The sequence below is a fragment of the Leucoraja erinacea genome, unplaced genomic scaffold (assembly GCF_028641065.1).
Source record: "Leucoraja erinacea ecotype New England unplaced genomic scaffold, Leri_hhj_1 Leri_343S, whole genome shotgun sequence".
NCBI classification, from domain to species: Eukaryota; Metazoa; Chordata; class Chondrichthyes; order Rajiformes; family Rajidae; genus Leucoraja; species Leucoraja erinaceus.
Genome location: NW_026576244.1, coordinates 37,644 through 60,024, shown reverse-complemented (window position 1 = coordinate 60,024; position 22,381 = coordinate 37,644). Strand labels below are relative to the sequence as shown.

The window sequence follows — 22,381 nt, the reverse complement described above, 5'->3', positions numbered from 1 at the left end:
CTTACCCCACCATATCTCTGGACTCCCTCTCCCCTCACTCGGTCTGAAACAGGGTCTTGACCCAACATGTCTTGCATTCCTTCTCTCCAGAGATGCAGCCTCTCTCGCTGAGTTACTCTAGCATTTTGCGTCTATTCAGGATTTACCGTATTTGGGCATAATTTGAGTATTTTGTGCATTTTGGTTGACACACTGTTGGTAGAATGTGGAGGCTTTAGAAAGCCAATAGACAATAGATGAAGGAGTAGACCATTCGGCCCTTCGAGGCAGCACTGCCATTCAATGTAATCATGGCTGATCATCTCCAATCAGCACCTCGTTCTTGCCTTCTCCCCATGTCCCCTGGCTCCACTATCTTTAAGAGCCCTATTGAGCTCTCTCTTGAAAGTATCAATAGAACCGGCCTCCACCGCCCTCCGAGGCAGAGAATTCCAGACTCACAACTCTCTGTGAGAAAAAGTGTTTCCTTGTCTCCGTACTAATTGGCTTACCCTTATTCTTAAACTGTGGCCCTTGGTTCTGGACTCCCCCAAAATCGGGAACATGTTTCCTGCCTCTAGCGTGTACAAACCCTTAACAATCTTATATGTTTAAATAAGATCCCCTCTTATCCTTCTAAACTCTAGAGTATACAAGCCCAGCCGCTGCATTCTCTCAGCATTTGACAGTTCCGCCATCCTGGGAATTAACCTTGTGAACCTACGCTGCACTCCCTCACTAGCAATACAGTGGGCACTAACTGTGTAGACAGGTGTACATTGGTCTAGACAGTCGACACTCTGTAGACGGTGGTGTAGACAGTGTTCACCAACCACAAATGTTCTAGCAAGTTCTGAGTAATTGATGCATGTGGCCAAGTGCAGGAAGGAATCTCAGTCCTGGGTTTTAGGAATGACTTCTTGTTCCCCAGGGCATAAGACCATATAACATTGGAGAAGAATTAGGCCATTCAGCCCATCAACTCTACTCTGTCATTCAATCATGACTGGTCAATTTTTCTCTTTCATCCCCATTCTCCTGACTTCCCGTAACCATGGATTTCAAAGGCACATTTGGTCTAAACCGCCCTCACTCAGTAACACTTTGATATTTCACATTTAGACCACACCTTCTTACAAGTTATGAGAAATAATTATTAATATGAGGAATGTGAACATATTAACAAGACCCACAGATCAGGATGATATTTTATTCAATAAAGGCCAGGCATATTTAAAAAGTTTGCATTTCTACGTATCAGTACACAGTAACAAGGTGTAACCAGCTTTCCCTTCCTGCTTCCTCCGTATGAGCCGGTGAAACCTCCTTTGTCTCACCTGCGGCAGTTACAGGGCAAACCCGGGGCACTGGGAACCACAGCCGTGCTCAGCACTGGCTGCATTTTCATTCATCAGCCTCAGGCAAAGGCAGGGTTGAGTGTTCCGTCCCACACTGTCTTTGGGAGGTCCATCCATGAACCACTCCACCCAGATAATGTGGTGGTGAGATGGTGGTGGGTATCACTCAATGGTGGCGGCTATTAGCTGGTGCCGAGGGGCTGGAGGGAACCGGGAGGAGATGGGGTCCCGTGTGACGGCTGCCTCGTGCTGATTCTCTGCTGAGGAACTTGCACTGGGCCTGACTCAGGGCTGAGCAGCAGCCTGGGCCAGACTCTGGCATCTCACCTGGTGACCGGTGGGTCCTGTTCAAGCTTTATTACCCTTCGGCTTTTCACCCTCGACACTGGCTAGAGAGAGAAGCTCATCTGTGCCTCACATGTCCCGAACCAATCAGGAGATGTGGTTGCCTGTGGCATTTACAACCTGCTTTTTGTTGGCTCTTGAAAAGCTCCAAATAATGATGGGCGGCGATGGGGAATGGGTTTGTAGCTCACATGCACTCTTGTCATCATATTGTGTCACCAACCCAACAGCAGGCAAAAGCCAGTCTGGGACACACCCTCTGCCAGCTTACAAACGCTAGCTGAGCTCCAGGGCCACATCTAGCCAAGGGCAGGGCAGTCGTTGGATGCATTGAATACTAACTCAACTCTAAACCTGCTAGACATCCACCCTGCCCATGTTGGACCCCAAGCAAACTCCTTCCCAACTCACGAGCACTCATTGACCTGTGCTGCCTGTGCTCACCTTCTGATGGCTGAATCCTGGTTTGTCACCTTGCCAACCACTGTCCAATAGCCAACAAATAGAGAATCACCAAATCAAACAACCTTAAAGCCAGACGGACATCATCCCATCTGCCCAGGGAGGTGCTTGAAGTGAAAGGCAACTCTTCCGTTCCCCAGAATCCAGGCTAGATGCTACCATGCTTATTATTGGACAGTCTGTTCAACAATGTAGAAGCTATGAACTCCTGCTATGTACATGCTCAATAGAAGCAGAGAGCTGAAGCAGCTCAACTCTCAGCTGCAACTTCTCGCCTCTTTCTTCTGAAGTTTGTAGCAGATTGAAACAGAGCGATGGAGGTAAGAATGGGGAGAGGGTGGCAGCAGCAATGGGGCAGTCCCAGTGGAGAGGCGAGTTACAGTCCCAAGCAAAGAGAGTCAGTGCGCTGTTGCTCTTGTGCTCTGTGTCTCTCGCTTTAGAAGCAGCTGTAGCCAGCTCTGCAGAGCTCTCGTGCTTTCAATCACATTCCAGTCTCATGAACGCTTCTCCGACCCTGTAAGGAAGCAGACAAGACATCGAGATCACAAACTAACCACGTGGCAGCTTGTCGGGGCCAGGGCACATGCTGGCTTTGGCTGAGGCAGCAGAGAACAAATGTTCTCACGAGCAGGACACCAGCACATTAGCCCCGCCAACCCCCACCATGGCACAGCCGGCAACACCACGAGAACCAACACAGACCATCACTGCACCTGGGGCTGTCTGAGGGTATAGATGGGGGCAAAGGGTGATGAGAGCGAGTGTCTTGGTGTGCGGGTTTGTGGGTGCAGTGAGTGGCCAAGGTGTAGGATGAATATTTGGGGGACATGTTTACAGTTTGCGGGGGGGTGTGTGAGTGAGTGTGGGGAGTGTGTGTGTCAGCATGTGTGACACTGAGTGGGTGGATATATGGACAATGATGCAGGTTTGTATGTGGGTGTGTGGGAGGCAGTGTATGGGCTAATGTGTGGGGAATGGCTGGTGATGCTGTGTAGCACGACAGTGTAACCTGTTCTAGGCCGTGTGGGCCATGGCCGGGCCAATGAGTGGAGCATTGGTCAGGTTCATTGGGATATGGGTGGGTGAGTGCAGACTTGTGTACAATTGTAGGGTGATGTGCGGATGGAGTGAGCCCCTTACTCCAACAGCCACAGGACAAGGTGACATTGTGGGTGTCAGAGAACGTGCTGCAGATCCCTTGTAAAAGAAACAACAATGACCAGGGAGGCACAGCAATGCAGCGGGTAGAGCTGCTGCCTCAGTGTCAGAGACCCGGGTTCGATCCTGACCTCGGGTGCTGTCTGTGTGAAATTTGGATTTTCTTCCTGTGACTGCATGGGTTTCCTCCGGGTGCTCCACTTTTCTCCCCTACCCAAAGACATGTTGGTTAATTGGCCGCTGTCAATTTGCCCTTAGTGTGTAGGGAGTGGATGCGCAAATGGGATAACATAGAATATAGTATGAACGGGTGACTGATGGTCAGTGTGAAATCGGTGGGCCGAAGGGCCTGTCCTGCTGCATCTTTCAATTCTGTCAATCAAGATTGATTCTGGAAGATTCAGGTTCCCTCGAAGCGGATCCTGCTCAAAACAGCCCATCAGTAAGAGATACTGGTGAACACAGGCCACTTAATGGGTACAAGTCCTGGTACTAATCCTTATTATAGTCACGTGTACAGAGATGTAGTGAGAAATGTAGTTTCTGTGCTATCCAGTCACATCACACTGTACATGAGTACAATCACTCCCCCATGACAGACCCGGCACTAGACTAATCGTTACCATACCTGCGTCGATGAAGTTGAAAACTCAGAGTATTTTGAGTCTTTCTTTAATCGGTGGAAGGAGTTGGCGTACTCATCCCTCACCTGAAAGACAAGGTGACATGGAGTGTTTACAATCCTGTCCACACCATTGCCAGTGGCCATTACACCAGGGCTGTCCATGGAGATCACAATCCAGGGCCCGAGCTGCCGGCTTCTGGCTACCTCACTCTCATTGCCAAAGCAGAAGGCAAGAGATCAGCACCAGGACAAAGGGTCACTCCAGCTTTATCTGCAGTGAGTGGATTTGTCAGCCTCACCACCCAGGAAGCTCCTGCTCCAGATTCCACCCGCACCTGACACTGTTCTCAGTTCCACAACTGAACTCGGTATTGGTGGCCCAGTGGTTGCTAATATCTGCCAGACCCTGGAACTCTGTGGCATCTACAGATTCCTCTGTGTGTAGATTCAGTTGTGTAGATATTGTTGTTAATAATGTTGTCCATCATTGTCATGGTGTCTAAGAAATATGAAACAGGCCATTCGGCCCACGATATCCATGCCAACCAGTGGGCACCAGTTTTTCCCTTGGTTTCCACAATGCCATTGGATATACTTGGTCAGGTAGCTTTATTAGACTTTGGTGACGAAGCGTTTGGAGTATTGTGTACATTTTCTTGCCTCCCCATTACACAAAGGATGTGGAGGCTTTGTAAAATGTGCAAAGGCGCTTTACATGAAAGATGCCTGGATTAGGGAGTATTTGCTACAGGGAGAGGTAGGACAGACATTGCTTGTTTTTTTGCTGGAGGTTGTGGGGAGACCTGATAGATGTATATAAAATAATGAGAGGCATATATAGTGCAGACCGTCAGAAACTTTCTCCTAGGAGGGTAAAATCAAATACTAGAGGGCAGAGCTTTAAGGTGAGAAGGGTAAAGTTGAAAGGAGATAGGGTGGTGAAGGACTTTGGTACATTGGCCTTCAACAGTCAGGGTATTGAGTATAGAAGTTGGAAGATTATGTTAAAGTTGTACAACATGTTGGTGAGGCCACACTACTGTTTTCAGTTTTGGCCACCCTGCTCTAGGAAGGAGGTCACTCAGCTGGAAAGAATGCAGAGAAGATTTGTGAGGATATTGCTAGAACTTGAGTGGGGTGAGATATAGCAAGAGGTTGTCAGGCTAGAACTTTATTCCTTGGAGCACAGGATGGCGAGGGTGATCTTCTACAGGTGGATAAAATTATGAGGGGAATGAGGGTGAATTCACAGACTTGTACCAGGGGAGGGAAATCAACAACATGAAAGGAACACATTTAATGCGAGAGGGGCAAGATTTAATACAAACCTTAGGGGCAATTTTATCACACAGAAAGTGTTGGTTATATTGTATGAACTGTCAGAATAGGCAGTACTATAACTGCATTTAGAAGGTACGGAGAGGGACCTGCATAAGGCCGCAAGGCTCGGTGATGGGGCCCCAACTGTTTACCATATATATCAATGATTTGGAAGAGGGAATTAGGAGCAACACTAGCAAGTTTGCGGATGACACAAAGCTGGGTGGCAGTGCGAACTGTGAAGAGGATGTTTGGATGTTGCAGGGTGAGTGGGCAGATGCGTGGCAGATGCAGTATAATATTGATAAATGTGAGGTTATCCACTTTGGCAGCAAAAACAAGGGGGCAGATTATTATCTCAATGGGGTTAGTTTAGGCAAGGGGGAGGTGCAGCGAGACCTGGGCGTCCATGTACACCAGTCACTGAAAATTGGCGTGCAGGTACAGCAGGCAGTGAAGAAAGCTAATGGAATGTTGGCCTTCATAACAAGAGGATTTCAGTATAGGAGTAAAGTGGTTCTTCTGCAGTTGTATAGGGGTCTGGTGAGACCACATCTGGAGTATTGTGTCCAGTTTTGGTCTCCTAATTTGAGGAAGGACATCCTTGTGATTGAGGCAGTGCAGCGTAGATTCACAAGATTGATCCCAGGGATGGCGGGACTGTCATATGAGGAAAGATTGAAAAGACTAGGCTTGTATTAACTGGAGTTTAGGAGGATGAGGGGTGATCTTATAGAAACAGAGAAAATCAGTGCAGGAGGAGGCCATTTGGCCCTTCGAGCCAGCACCGCCCATTCATTGTGATCATGGGTGATCGTCCCCTATCAATAACCCGTGCCTGCCTTCTCTCCATATCCCTTGATTCCAATATCCCCTAGAGTATCTAACTCTCTTAAATCCATCCAGTGGTTTGGCCTCCACTGCCCTCTGTGGCAGGGAATTCCACAAATTCAGAACTCTCTGGGTGAAAACGTTTTTTCTCACCTCCGTCTTAAATAACCTCCCCTTTTTTCTAAGACTGTGGCCCCTGGTTCTGGACTCGCCCAACATTGGGAACATTTTTCCTGCATCTAGCTTGTCCAGCCCTTTTATAATTTTATGTTTCTATAAGACTCATCCTAAACTCCCACTAGCCTACCCAATACTATTATCGCCAAAGTTCCTCTACCCCCTTTGATCCTCTGTCCTCCACTAACCTCCTTCTGGGAGATTTACTTAGTGAAGACAGATCCAAAGTACCTGTTCAACTCCTCTGCCATTTCCTTGTTCCTCGTAATAATTTTACCCGTGTCTGCCTTCAAGGGACCCACGTCTGATTTTGCTACTCTTTTTCCCTTAACATATCAAAAGAAGCTTTTACTGTCCTTCTTTATATTCCTGGCCAGCTTCCCCTTGTACTTCATCTTTTCAGCCTGTATTGCCCATTTTGTTTCCTTCTGTTGTCCTATGAAAGTTTCCCAATCCTCTAGCTTTCGACTACTCTTTGCTGTGTTATGCATCTTTTCTTTTAGTTTTATTCTATCCCAATCTTCTCTTGTCAGCCACGGTTGCCTCCTACTACCCTTATAATCTTTCTTCCTTTTTGGAATGAAATAATCCTGTGTCTTCCGGATTATGCCAAGATAATTCTGCCATTGGTGTTCCACCGTCATTCCTGCTAGGATCCCTTTCCAGTCTACCTTGGCCAGCTCCTCTCTCATGCCTTCATAGTCCCCTTTGTTCAATTGCATCTTTGACACTTCCGATTTAACCTTCTCCTTCTCAAATTACAGTTTAAAACTAATCAGATTATGATCACTACCTCCAAGCGGTTCCTTTACCTCGAGATCTCTTGTCAAATCTGGTTCATTGGACAACACTAAATCCAGAATTGCCTTTTCTCTGGTAGGCTCCATTACAAGCTGCTCTAAGAATCCATCTCGGAGGCACTCTATAAACTCTCTTTCTTGGGGTCCTGAACCAACCTGATTTTCCCAGACTACCTGCATATTGAAATCCCCCATCATCACAGTGGCATTACCTTTGTTACATGCCAGCTTTAACTCCTGCTGCAATGTACACCCTACATCCGGGCTACCCTGGTCGTGTGGCAAATAAAGATTCTATCTATCTATCTATCTATCTATCTATCTATCTATCTATCTATCTATCTATCTATCTATCACACCAATTAGTGTCTTCTTGACTCTGCAATTCCTCAACTTAATCCACAGTGACTGTATCTCACCAGTCCCTATGTCTTACTTCGCAAGGGACTGAATTCCATCCCTCACCAGCAGAGCTACACCCCCCCCCCCCACCCCCATCACCTCCTCTGCCCACCTACCTGTCCTTTCTATAGGATGTATAACCAGTTCCCAGGCCCGATCCTCCTACAGCCACGTCTCAGTAATCCCCACAATGTCATATCTACCAACCTCTAACTGAGCCTCAAGCTCATCTACTTTATTCCTTATACTTTGCGCATTCAAATACAATGCTTTTAATTCCTTACGCATCTCACCTTTCACATCGATCCCTATTACATTTGGCCATACACTCCTATCCCTTTGTGGGCTTTCTTTCCCGCTAATTCTAGGGTCATTAACTATCCTTTACTCGCTTTCCCTTTAACTCTGTCGTTGACTATCCCATTAGACCCCCTCCCCCCCCCCTTATTTACTTTAAAACCATAAACTATAAATAACTTTAGTATATAAAATTATAAAAGGACTGGACAAGCTAAATGCAGGAAAAATGTTTCTAATGTTGGGCGAGTCCAGAACCAGGGGCCACAGTCTTAGAATAAAGGGGAAGCTATTTTGGACTGAGGTGAGAAAAAACCTTTTCACCCAGAGAGTTATGAATTTGTGGAATTGCCTGCCACAGAGGGCAGTGGAGGCCAAGTCACGGGGTGGATTTAAGAGAGAGCTGGATGGAGCTCGAGGGGCCAGTGGAATCAAAGGATATGTGGAGAAGGTAGGCACGGGGTATTGATTGGGGACGATCAGCCATGATTACATTGAATGGCGGTGCTGGTTCGAAGGGCCAAATTGCCTCCTCCTGCACCTATTTTCTATGTTTCTACATTTCTATGTATAGAGGGATATACGCCCAACGTGTAAATGGGACTAGCTTAGATTAGGCATTCTGCTAAGCATGGATGAGTTGGGCCGAAGGGCCTGTTATTCGCTATAGGACTCTGAGATGTGCGAGTCAGGTTTTTTTACACAAAAGCTAAGTCTGGAATGAGTTGCCGGGTTTGGTGGTTCAGGCAGATACAATGGTGGCATTTAAGAGCCTTTTGTATATGCACATGGATAAGTAGGAAATGGAAACAAATGGATTATATGAAGGCAGATCGGAGTTGGTCTTAGGCAACATGTTTGGCACAGACACTATGGGCTGAAGGGCCTGTTCTTGTGTTGCACTGTTCTATGTTCAATGTTAGAGAATCATACAGCGTATAAGCAGGTGCTTTGGGCCAACTTACCCATGCCCCATCTACACTCGTCCCACCTGCCTGCTTTTAGCCCATATCCCTTTATACCTATCATATCCATGTACCCGTCTAGATGTTTCTTAAACATTGTAATAATAAATGATTCAAGTACTTCCTGCCGCAGCTCGTTCCATCTGCCTACCACCCTTTGTGTAAAATATTTGCCACTCAGGATCTTATTAAATCTTTTCCCCCTCACCTTAAACCTATGTCCTCTTGTTTTCGATTCCCTTTCTTTGGGTAAAAGGCATTTACCCTATTTATTCCTCTCATGATCTTACACACCTCTATAAAATCATCCCTCATCCTCCTGTGCTCACAGGAATAAAGTCCTTGCCTGATCAACCTCTCCCTGTAGCTCAGGTCCTCGAGTCCTGGCAACAACCTCGTGAATATTTTCTGCACCCTTTCCAGCTTAACATGATTCCTATAACAGGGTAATCAAAACTGAACACAATAGTCTAAATGTGGGCTCACCAATGTCTTGAACAACTGTAACAAGACCTCCCAACGTCTACATTCAGGCCAATGTGTCGAAAGCCTTATTGACCACCCTATCTATTTGTGATGCCACTTTCAAGGAACTATGTACCTGAACCCCTAGATCCCTCTGCTCTACAATACTCCCCAGAGTCCTGCCATTCACTGTGTAGGTCCTGCCTGCCCTGATTAGTCTTCCCCCATGCAACACCTTGCACTTACAGTTATTAAACTGCATTAACCAATCCTCAGCCCACCTGCCCAACCAATCAAGATCCTGCTGCAAGTTTTGACAACCATCTTGTTATCTACAATACCACCCTCTTTAGTGTCATCTGCAAACTTACTAACCATGCCTTGTACGTTCTCACCCAAATCATTGATACAGATGACAAACAGCAATGGGACCAGCACTGAACCCTGAGGCACACCACTGGTCACAGGCTTCCAGTGCAAAAAGCAACCGTCCACTATCACCCTCTGCTTCCTTCCCCGAAGCCAGTTTTCTATTCAGTCAGCTAGCTCTCCTTCGATCCAAGTTGATCTAACCTTTAAGAGCAGCCTACCATGCGGAACATTGTTGAATGCCTTGCTGAAATCCATATGTACAATGTTTACAGCTCTGACCTCATCAAACTTGTTGGTTACATCTGCAAAAATCAGATTTGTGAGACATGATATCCCACGTACAAAATCATGCTGCTTATCCCTAATCAGCCCCTGTCATCTCAATGCATGTATATCATCCCTCGAAATACTCTCTTGTCAACCACACATGTTAGACATTTCTCTGCAGCCCTTCTTAAAAAGAGGCTCAACATTTGCCATGTTCCTGTCATTTGGCACCTTTCCTGTATTTAATGACAAGCCGTAAATCTCAGCCTGGGCTCCTGCAATTTCTTCTCTAGCTTCTCACAGTGTCCTTGCATAAATCTGATCAGGCCCGGGATATTTGTCTACCTTCATACCTCTTCGACCATAATGCTGCCCTTAAGCCTTTCAACCGCCCCGGAGCGGGAGTTTCGATCAACCCGACGGGGGCTTCGATCGTCGGCTGTGATCGCCCCGATTGCGGATGGTTTGTCTGCCCCGACCGCGGGAGAACAAAGAGGAAGAAGATTGAACTTTATTGCCTTCCATCACAGTGAGGAATGTGGAATCCACTGTGGTGGATGTTTATGTTAACTTTTATGTTGTTGCCTGTCTTGTTGCTTTTCACTTGGTATGGCTGTACGGTAAATCAAATTTCACTGCACCTTAATTGAACATGTGACAATAAACAGACCTTGAAACCTTGAAGCCATTTCTATTGACTGCTCCAAGTTCCCCAGTCCTAATGTCTGTCTCCACGGTAACAACTGAGGAGAAATATTATAGACCTTGCCCATCACCTGTAATTTCACACAGAATTGACCACTTTGATTCTTGAGGGTTCCCATTCTCGCTACCATTTTTCCAGTAAAGTACTTATAAAATCTCTTGCAATTATTCCTAATATTATTTGTCTTTACTACACCATCATGATTTCCTTTTTCAGCTTACTCCTCAGTTCCCAAAATTCCTCTAGGGATACACTTGATCCCAGCTGCCTAGACCCGTCTCATGCCTCCTTACACTTGACCTGAGCCTCAATTTCTCTCATAATCCAGGTTTGCCTGCCTTACCGTTCACTCTAACAGGAACATGAAGATCGTGGACTCTTGTCAGCAGACTTTTACAAACATCCCATTTCTGGATGGTCCTTTTCCTTCAAACAACCTACTCATACCAACATGAGCAAGTTTCTGTCTAATACACCTCAGGCTCGATCAAGGCTGTGTGCTCAGCCTGCTGTTGTTCACACTACTCACACATGACTGTGCTGCCAGATTCAGGGACAACAGGATTATAAAATTCGCAGATTACACCACAGTGGTGGGACTCATCAGTGGAGATGATGAATCAATGTACAGGGAGGAAGTGAAACAACTAGTGGACTGGTGGGGCAACAACAATTTAGAATTAAACGTAGCCAAAACAAAGGAGATGATTGTCGACTTCAGGAGGTCGCAGCCCAAACACACACCCCTCAACATCAGTGGCACCACGGTGGAGAGAGTGGAGAGCATTAAGTTCCTCGGAGTGCAAATCACAGACAGTCTCACCTGGTCCAGGAACAACACAGGGATTGTCAAACGGGCCCATCAGCGACTGCACTACCTGAGGAAACTCAAACAGGCCTCACTCCCCACCAACATCCTCAGGACTTTTTACAGGAGCACCGTGGAGTCTGTACTCACGTACTGCATGAACACGTGATACTCCAACGGTAATTGCTCAGACAGGAAGTCTCTGCAGAGGATAGTGAGGGGAGCAGTGAGGATCATTGGCGTCTCCCTACCCTCGGTACAAGAACTGTTCCAGAGCCGCTGCCTGAAAAAAGCACTGAGCATAGCAAAGGACAGACTGTAACCCCTCCACACACATCTAGATCTCCTGCCATCAGGCAAGAGATACCGTAGCATCAAAGCCCGGACAACCAGACTGCTAAATAGCTTCCTTCCACAGGCTGTGAGGCTGCTAAACAGTCATTCCACCTGATTCTGCTGCTTTGCACTGACAATTTAATAACTGGCACTGAGTAATAACTCTGGCACTGGCTCTGGCCACTTAAATCAGCTGCCCTGGACATTTTATGACTTTTTACTTGTATTTTAATGTTGCTGTTTTTACCTGCACTTTTTTTTTTTTAACTATTCGTACTGTTTTATCAGGCACTGGATTGTTTTTTTTAATTGTTTTTATTTTTATGTGTGAAATGTTTAAGTTTTATGTGCGATGCTCCGGTATTCCCTGGGAAACGTCTTCTCATTTTGCACTGTACAACTGTTGCTTTGTAAGATGACAATAAAGGATGATGATGATGATGATGATGATGATACCTTCAATGTTGGCTTTGCCCCAATTTAGGATTTTAATTTGTGAGAACACCTGGTCTCTATCCTTAACTAATGTAAACCTAATAGACAATGGCCGCTGGTCTCAAAAGGCTCATCCATGAACACTTCATCCACTTGTCCATTCCAATTTCTGAAGACCAGATCAAGCGTTGCCTTCTCTGGAGAAGGGGTCTCTTTATATTGCCGGAAGAAATGTTCCTGAATACTTTTGACCAATTCTACCCTGTCTAAACCTTTTGCACTATGATATTCCCAGTTAATATTTGGAAAGTTAAAATCCCCTTCTATGATAACCTTATTAGTTCTGCAGCTGTCAATAAAGGCAGGCATAGCTGGGACCTATGTGAATGCCCATGGCTATACCGTTGGCTTGAGTCCATAATTCTGGTGACTGGTCACAACGTGCTCGCCCACACAGGCCAGTCACTTGCCCAGCCTCATTCCCCCCAATGGAAGGTCCAGCATTGCCCTCTCTCTAGTTGGCCATCTACATACTGTTTGAGTGAACGTTGCTGAACAAATTCAAGGGGACTTACCTGCTTGTTAAGGAGGCAGTGCAGGATGAAGATGAACATTCCTTGCATGCTGTTGAACACAGTGAAGATGTAGGTCATGACAATTGTTTCCTTCTGGAAGTGCAACATGCCAAATATCCAAGTACATCCCAGGAGGCAGAGCTGAGCGACAGCAGTGAAGGTAAAGACCCTAAAACAAGAGGCACGAGAAGCTGAATGCAACACAATACTTTGTGTCACTCACTACAGCGCATACTTTAAGGTGCAATATAAACTTCCTGCTGCTTCTAGATCCCCTCTCTTTCAATTATTTGTGTTGTGTTGACTTCAATGCACAGACTGCAGCGATAGAGATATCAGCCAGTCAGCTGATACAATAAGTGAGCCATGACTTGTGGCACACCAAACGTCAAAGGATTTATTGGAAAAGAAAAAATGATTATGTTGGCGTCTGCTGAGAAATGTTTGTTTCAAACAGAACAATGCAAAGCTGATTCCTTCTCACACTGAGGTGTAACCAGAGAATGCCCACCCCCTAAACACGTTCAGAAACCTCGACAGATAACAGGACAGGAATTGCAACTGAGTGATTCACATGATTGACCTTCCATGTGTGATATATAACCTATGACCCTGGAGCCGACAGTTCCCTCTATCCGGTCCACTGTATCTGCCTGATGTTATTTCCCCTTTTGGTAAATTTGGAAAGGGCCCAGCTATCAGTGCGTGAATCCCAAATCAGAACAGCAAAAGTTTGACCAAAGGGCCTGTTTCCATGTGGTATGACTCTAGGACCTGTCAGCATCAGCAGCTTCATGGGAATAATGGGAAAAGGATGGGAACGGGACAAGTGCTGGCCATTTGCATGACCTGGATACCGTATCAACCAAGGAAGGTACCAGCAGCCACACCAGTTGTTCTCACCTGATTTTCTTCAACTGGCCCATATCAGGATTGACACTTGAAAACTTTTCAGCCAGTTTCAACACAGTCATAATAAAAAATCCTCCATTGACCTTCCAAGAAAAGAAAAAGCCACATTATTCCGATTAAGACAGTGGTTTATTGAAATAATATTTTCTTGATAATAGACAATAGGAGTAGGGAGCCAGCACCACCATTCAATGTGATCATGGCTGATCATCCCCAATCAGTAGCCCGTTCCTGCCTTCCAATATCCCCTGACTCCGCTATCTTTAAGAGCCCTATCTAGCTCTCTCTTGAAAGTATCCAGAGAACCGGCCTCCACTGCCCTCTGAGGCAGAGAATTCCACACTCACAACTTTCTGTGAGAAAAAGTGTTTCCTCATCTCCGTTCTAAATGGATTACCCCTTAATCTTACACTGTGGCCCCTGGTTCTGGACTCCCCCAACATCGGGAACATGTTTCCTGCCTCCAGCGTGTTCAAACCCTTAATAATCTTATATGTTTCAATAAGAACCCCTCTCATCCTTCTAAACTCCAGATTATACAAGCCCAGCCGCTCCATTCTCTCAGCACATGACCGCCATCCTGGGAATTAATCCTTTGAACCTACGCTGCACTCCCTCAATAGCAAGAATGTCATTCCTCAAATTAGGGGACCAATATGGCACACAATACTCCAGGTGTGGTCTCACTAGGGCACTATACAACTGCAGCAGATGTTATCTTTAATGCATTTCTATTTTCATAGAAACATCTAGCAGTGCATAAATAGTTACATTTGGCCATGTTTGCCTCTACATTAATCCTCAACAATCATTTTTAAAAGACAGTTTGTTCGCTGGTGTGTCAGACGAAGTTCTGCCATCGCTTTGCCACAGCCTGTGCCACATCTGTGCCTCTGCGGAGGTCGTCCGCAGTGCATGCCTCTCCGCCACAAGTCAGTAGGTGGGCAAAAAGACAGTGATGTAGATATTACCATAGTGTTGCATCAGCAGTGGATGACTTCAAATCTTCTCATATGCATTGTGAATCTACAAATATTTATGGACAGTCTAAAGATTCATCACGAAAACCAGTGATAAAGACGTCATCTTTACCAGTGCTCTTTGGAGAAATGTCATCCAATCCGATACTGCTAAATATTAATACCCAAGATTACAGCACAGGTTAATGCTCCAAGGCCCTTCTGTTCCTCCGACCTGCCATTCATGGTTGATCCTATCATCATTAGTGGTTCCAAAACCTATGAGCTTACATTCTGAATTCAACAGACAATCTCTGTTTTATATTTTTCCAAACTTACCAGAATAATCACACAGACCGGAGCCAGGAAAGCCCAGATAAATCCTGAATTTAGATCCAACCAACAACTGGGGAAAGAGTAAAAAAATGTTATTTCCAAATGACACTGTAAAATGCATACACTTTGCGCACACACGTACAGGAATGTTCCCACACCAGTAACATTGCTGCTCAGACAGCCTCCCTGCCATGTGTGAGGTTCGGCAGGAATCGACTACTCCCATCATGGGTACATTGCTATCTCACTCAATTCTGTGTGGACCTAGCTTGGCACTGTTGGTCTTCATAATCATTACATTATTAGCCAAGTATGTTTTGCAATATACGAGGAATTTGATTTGCCATACAGTCATACCAATAAAAAGCACCAAGACACACAAAATACATTTTAACATAAACATCCACCACAGTGACTCCCCCACATTCCTCACTGTGATGGAAGGCAAAAAAAAGTTCAATCTCTTCCCTTCTTTGTTCTCCCATGGTCAAGAGCCTCGAGCCTTCTGGTCTTTGTGCAGGAAGTTGTGGCTAGGGAAGGGCTTTAACATTTTTAGCTATATTCTTTCCCTTGACGATTGTTCAGTGACCTTACCCCATCCATCTCCACTGCACCCCTCGTATCTGCCACTCAGTCTCCCTATCCCACCCCAACTCACCTCCCCCTGAGCCGGAGAGAGGCCACGTGTGACCTCCTTGAGGACAAGTTGGGGCTGTTGGTGAAAGCTCTTGCTCCATCCCTGGTAGGCTATATTTACAATATACAATATATATTAACAATTTAGACAAAGGAATTACATGTAACATCTCCAAGTTTGTGTATGACACAAATCTCGGTAGCAGTGTGACCTGCGAGGGGGATGCTATGAGGCTGCAGGGTGCCTTGAATAGGTTGGGTGAGTGGGCAGATGCATAGCAGAAGCAGTATAATTTGGATAAATGTGAGATTATCCACTTTGTTGGCAAAAACAGGAAAGCAGATTATCTGAATGGTGTCAGATTAGGAGAAGGGGAGGTGCAACGAGACCTGGGTGTCCTTGTACATCAGTCACTGAAAGTAAGCATGCAGGTACAGCAGGCCGTGAAGAAAGCAAATGGCATGTTGGCCTTCATAGCGAGCGGATTTGAGCATAGGGGCAAGTTGGTTCTACAGCAGTTGTACATTGGTTCTACAGCATGGTATATTGTATGCAGTTTTGGCCTCCTAATTGGAGGAAGGATATTCTATAGAGGGAGTGCAGTGTACGTTCACCAGGTTAATTCCCGGGATGGCAGGACTGATATATGATGAAAGATTGAATCGACTGGGCTTATATTCCCTGGAATTTAGAAGGATGAGATGGAATCTTATATAAAATTCTTAAGGGATTGGACAGGCTAGATCCAGGAAAAATGTTCCAGATGTTTGGGGATTCCAGAACCAGGGGTCAGAGTTTAAGAAAAGGAGGTAGGCCATTTAGGACTGAGATGAGGAAAAACTTTTTCATCCAGAGAGTTGTGAATTCATGGCATTCTCTGCTACAAAAGGCAGTGGAGGCCAATTCACTGGATATATTCAAGAGAGAGTTGGATATAGGTCTTAGAGCTAATGGAATGAAGGGATATGGGGAGAAAGCAAGGATGGGGTACTGATTCTGGATGATCAGCTATGCTCATATTGAATGGCGGTGCTGGCTCGAATGGCCGAATGGCCTACTCCTGCATCTATTTTCTATGTTGACAAACCACAGGAAGTTAATGTGCTGGTGCATAGGGCAGTCAGGAAGGCAAACTATGTTGCTTTGACCGCAAGAAGATTTCATTTTAGGGCAGAAGGGGTAAGCCAGATAAGTATAGGCGAGTGAACCTTGTGTCAGTGGTTGGGAACATATTGGAGGGAGTTCTGAGGGACAGAAAATATTTGGAAAGGCAGGAATGGTTAGGTTTGGTCAGCATGTGTTTGTGTGGGGAAATTGTGATGGGGTTTTTCGAGGAGGCAACAGAGATTGATGAAGCAGGGCAGAAGATGTTGCCCATATGGACTTTAGCAAGACATTTGACAAAGCCTCACATGGTGGGCTGATTCAGAAGATTAAGGTGCAGAGAATCCCGAAGACTTCAGTACATAGGTCGCAGGCAAGTGGGACTATTGTAGCTGGGACATTGTTGGCCGGTGTAGGGGAGTTGGGCCGAAGGGCCTGATTCCACACTGTATCACCCTATGACTCTGACTCTGTCTGGGGCATAAACTGGAGCCACATTGTGCTTGGTGATAGGATGCAGAGGGTAATGGTGAATGAGGTGTTTCTGACTGGGTGTACAGTATATAAAGTGTTGCACCATAGTTATAGGTGCTGGGACCTTTGTTTGTAGTAAATAAATAGGTTAGGCCTAGATGGATACGGTACTAGGCAGGCAAATGGCATGATGGTATTGTAGATGGATACATACGTTGGCAAGGACATAAAACATTGAACAAAGAACAACACATCACTGAAAGAGACCTTCACTGCTCATATCATGATGAAAACATAAACATTCTCATCTGTCTGCACATGGTCCGTATCCCACCATTCCCTATCTTCTCTTGTATGTGTTTCAATGCCCATTAAACATGCTATCATATCTGCTTCCACCACCTCCCCAGTACAAGTACCAGTCACCCACCACAGGCTGAATATAAAGGAGATCGTTTGTGAGATCAGGTGACCAAAACTGAACACAAATATCTTGTACCAATGGCTTGTACCACTGCATTTCTTTAATAAACATCTTCGCTATGTATTATATCACTCAGTTTAGTGTCATCTACAAACTTACTCATCATGCCTTCACAATTCTCTGGCATGCCACTAGTCACAGACCTCCATTCTGAATGATAACCATCCACCACCACCCTCTGCTTCCTTTCACAAAGCTAATTCTCTATCCAGTCAGTTGGCTCTCCCTGGATCCCATATGATCTAATGATCCAGTGCAGCCTACCCTGCGGAACCTCATCAAATCTCTTGCTGAAGCCAATGTAGACAATGTCTATGGCTTTGCCCTTCTCAACCTCTTTGATTACTTCAAAATTTAATTAGATTGGTAAGGCACACACTTCCATGTACCTAACCACGCTGACTAGCCCTGATTAGCCCCTGTCTAATGCATATATATCCTATCCCTCAGAATACTCTCTTCCTTCGAGCCCTTCTTGAATAGAGGCACACCCTTCAGCCTTGCAGCACCTCACCTGTGTGGTGAGGTGTTGGCACTCGAGGCCCTGAGCTGTAGAGAATGGTTGAACAGGCTAGATCTTTATTCCTTGAAATTCAGGAGGGAGAGGGGTGATGTTATGGAGGTGTATGACATCATGAGGGGAATAGGTAGTTTTCACTACAGTTTTCATACTTACTGCTCCTTTGTTCCATATCCCTGGGAATACACGGCTGCTGAGATGCCAACAATAATCAGGGGGCAACCGTAGCCAAACAAGTACATGTACGTTGGTCTCATACACTTTGCATTGAAGACTTTCACCAGCATGAGGTAAAGCTGCACACCTTCCAGGAGCATCCAGGAAAAACAGGCCAGGAAGAAATAATGCAGGAATCCAGCGATGACGGCACAAAGATTCTGGAAGTGATGCAAGAGAACAACAAGGAATTAATGAGCCTGAGCTGGGCTGCACAGGGTGGTACACTGGCTGGTTCACTAGGTCAATATACTGGGCCTGCGTATATTGGTTTGGTATACTGGGCATTACACTGGATCAGTGCACTGGGCCAAGACACTTGTGCACAGCAGTTTCAGTTTAGTTTATTGTCACGTGTACCGAGGTACAGTGAAAAGCTTTTGTTACATGCTAACCAGCCAGCAGAAAGACAATACATGATTACAATTGAATCTGTACACCGTGAGCCATTCACAGTGTGTGGATAAATGATAAGGGATAGAAGGGATAATGCATTGGTACGAAGATACATTTCACTGCCCACTAAAGTTAGACTAACTGCCTGTTGTTTCCTATCGTCTCCCTTGCTCCATTTCTAACGTAGCATGGATACTGTTTGGTGCCCTCCAAAGTGGCAACTCCATTATGTTGAATTCTGGAGACAGCATCAATGCACTCACTATTTTCATTATGACTTCTGTTGGTCTGTTTCCGTGCTGGATGACGTTCTGTAAGGTTTGTCGTTTATATTGATTCACGACTTCCTCATCACCAGACCACAATCAGTCCAGATTGCAACAACACTTGCTCCTCGATGGCCATCAACACAGGGCACCTCAGGGCGGTGAGCTCTGTCCCCTGCTCTACTCACTTATTTCTACTGTGAAATTATTACATGGCAGCCATAACAGCTCTGTAAACACAGAACTCATAGGTAATACAATAAACAAAAGTTCAATAAATTACAAAAAAAACAATATTAGTGCAAAACAAAAACTGAAATTACTTGGTGCAATCAAGACAGTTCATAGTTTGTAGTTTAGTTGGAGTTTGTGGTGTTCAAAAGCCTGGAGGTTGTTGGGAAGAAGCTGTTTCTGAACAGCCTGAGGTCATAGTTTCAGACTCCCAAACCTTTTCCCAATGGGGAAGTGAAATGAGAGTGTGGCCAGGTGGTGTGGGTTCTTGATGATACTGGCTGCCTCTTTGAGGCAACACCTCCTATAGATCGCTTCAATGGTGGGGAGGTCGGTACCCATGATGGACCAGGCTGTGTTCACCATTATTGTGTTCTCCTTCCTTCCTAGGTGTTCAAATTGCCGAACCAGTCCATAATGCAACCAGTCAACTTCAGGAAAGTTAGGGATCCATGAACCCGTCTTCATTAACGGGACAACAGAACAAAGAGTCAACAGCAGACACAAAATGCTGGAGTAACTCAGCGGGCCAGGCAGCATCTCTGGAGAGAAGGGATAGGTGACATTTCGGGTCGAGACCCTTCTTCAGACTGTGGAACCGAAACTTCACCCATTCCTTCTCGCCAGAAATGCTGCCTGTCCCGCTGAGTTACTCCAGCATTTTGTGGCTACCTTCGATTTAAACCAGCATCTGCAGTCCTTTCCCAGTTTGGCAAAAGAATAAATCAGGGAAGGTAGTGCATTGGTGGATAACAAGGGAAATCAGGGATAGTATCAAAACAACAGATGAAACATACAAATTAGCCAGAAAAAGCAGCCTACCAGAGGACTAGGAGAAATTCAGAGTCCAGCAGAGGAAGTCAAAGGGCTTAATTAGGAAAGGGAAAATATATTATTAAAAAAAAACTGGGAGGGAACATAAAAACTGACTGCAAAAGTTTTTATCGATATGTGAAGAGAAAAGATTAGTTAAAACAAATGTAGGTCCCTTGCAGTCAGAAACAGGTGAATTGATCATGGGGAACAAGGACATGGCAGACCAATTGAATAACTACTTTGGTTCTCTCTTCACTAAGGAGGACATAAATAATCTGCCGGAAATAGCAATGGACCTGGGGTCAAATGAGATGGAGGAACTGAGTGAAATCCAGGTTAGCCGGGAAGTGGTGTTAGGTAAATTGAATGGATTAAAGGCCGATAAATCCCCAGGGCCAGATAGGCTGCATCCCAGAGTACTGAAGAAAGTAGCCACAGAAATAGTGGATGCATTAGTGATAATTTTTCAAAACTCTTTAGACTCTGGAGTAGTTCCTGAGGATTGGAGGGTAGCTAATGTAACCCCACTTTTTAAAAAGGCAGTGAGAGAGAAAACGGGGAATTATAGACCAGTTAGTTTAGCATCGGAAGTGGGGAAACTGCTAGTTATAAAAGATGGGAGAGCAGCACATTTGTAAAGTGATGAAATCATTGGACAAAGTCAGCTTGGGTTTATGAAAGGTTAATCATGTCTGACGAATCTGATAGAATTTTTTGAGGATGTAACTAGTAGAGTGGATAAGGGCGAACCAGTGGATGTGTTATATCTGGACTTTCAGAAGGCTTTCGACAAGGTCCCACATAAGAGATTAGTATACAAACTTAATGCACACGGTATTGGGGGTTCAGTATTGATGTGGATAGAGAACTGGCTGGTAGACAGGAAGCACATAGTAGGAGTAAACGGGTCCTTTTCAGAATGGCAGGCAGTGACTAGTGGGGTACCGAAAGGCTCAGTTCTGGGACCACAGCTATTTACAATATATATTACTGATTTGGACGAGGGAATTGAATGCAACATCTCCAAGTTTGCGGATGACTTGGCTGCAAGGTGACTTGGATAAGCTGGGTGAGTGGGCAAATGCATGGCAGATGCAGTATAATGTGGATAAATGTGAGGTTATCCACTTTGGTGGCAAAAACAGGAAAGTAGACTATTAACTGAATAGAAACATAGACATAGAAACATAGAAATTAGGTGCAGGAGTATGCCATTCGGCCCTTCGAGCCTGCACCGCCATTCAATATGATCATGGCTGATCATCCAACTCAGTATCCCGTACCTGCTTTCTCTCCATACCTTCTGATCCCCTTAGCCACAAGGGCCACATCTAACTCCCTCTTAAATATAGCCAATGAAGTGGTCTCGACTACCCTCTGTGGCAGAGAGTTCCAGAGATTCACCACTCTCTGTGTGAAAAAAGTTCTTCGCATCTCAGTTTTAAAGGATTTCCCCCTTATCCTTAAGCTGTGACCCCTTGTCCTGGACTTCCCCAACATCAGGAGCAATCTTCCTGCATCTAGCCTGTCCAACCCCTTAAGAATTTTGTAAGTTTCTATAAGATCCCCTCTCAGTCTTCTAAATTCTAGAGAGTATAAACCAAGTCTATCCAGTCTTTCTTCATAAGACAGTCCTGACATCCCAGGAATCAGTCTGGTGAACCTTCTCTGCACTCCCTCTATGGCAAGAATGTCCTTCTTCAGATTTGGAGCCCAAAACTGTACGCAATACTCCAGGTGTGGTCTCACCAAGACCCTGTACAACTGCAGTAGAACCTCCCTGCTCCTATACTCAAATCCTTTTGCAATTAAAGCTAACATACCATTCGCTTTCTTTACTGCCTGCTGCACCTGCATGCCTGCTTTCAATGACTGGTGTACCATGACACCCAGGTCTCGCTGCATCTCCCCTTTTCCTAGTCGGACCACCATTTAGATAATAGTGTGCTTTCCTGTTTTTGCCACCAAAATGCATAACCTCACACTTATCCACATTATACTGCATCTGCCAAACATTTGCCCACTCACCCAGCCTATCCAAGTCACCTTGTAGTCTCCTAGCATCCTCCTCACAGCTAACACTGCCCCCCAGCTTCGTGTCATCCGCAAACTTGGAGATATTGCCTTCAATTCCCTCATCTAGATCATTAATATATATTGTAAATAGCTGGGGTCCTAGCACTGAGCCTTGCGGTACCCCACTAGTCACTGCCTGCCATTGTGAAAAGGACCCGTTTACTCCCACTCTTTGCTTCCTGTTTGCCAGCCAGTTCTCTATCCACATCAATACTGAACCCCCTATGCCTTGTGCTTTAAGTTTGCATACTAATCTCTTATGTGGGACCTT

At 45.4% G+C, this 22,381-nt stretch overlaps 1 protein-coding gene across 1 annotated transcript in view; it reads right to left on the bottom strand.

Annotated features, from left to right (window-relative positions):
- Window positions 1–1,158: 1,158 nt before the first annotated feature.
- Window positions 1,159–22,381, bottom strand: part of LOC129693549 (adhesion G protein-coupled receptor E4-like) — a gene marked incomplete at its 5' end in the record, with an annotated part of 55,479 nt that continues 34,256 nt past the window's right edge. The window contains 6 exons of the mRNA XM_055630350.1: window positions 1,159–2,658; window positions 3,931–4,011; window positions 12,684–12,852; window positions 13,587–13,678; window positions 14,894–14,960; window positions 18,266–18,486. Of these exons, the coding sequence (XP_055486325.1) occupies window positions 2,626–2,658; window positions 3,931–4,011; window positions 12,684–12,852; window positions 13,587–13,678; window positions 14,894–14,960; window positions 18,266–18,486 (663 nt within the window). The remainder of the gene's footprint in view (window positions 2,659–3,930; window positions 4,012–12,683; window positions 12,853–13,586; window positions 13,679–14,893; window positions 14,961–18,265; window positions 18,487–22,381) is intronic.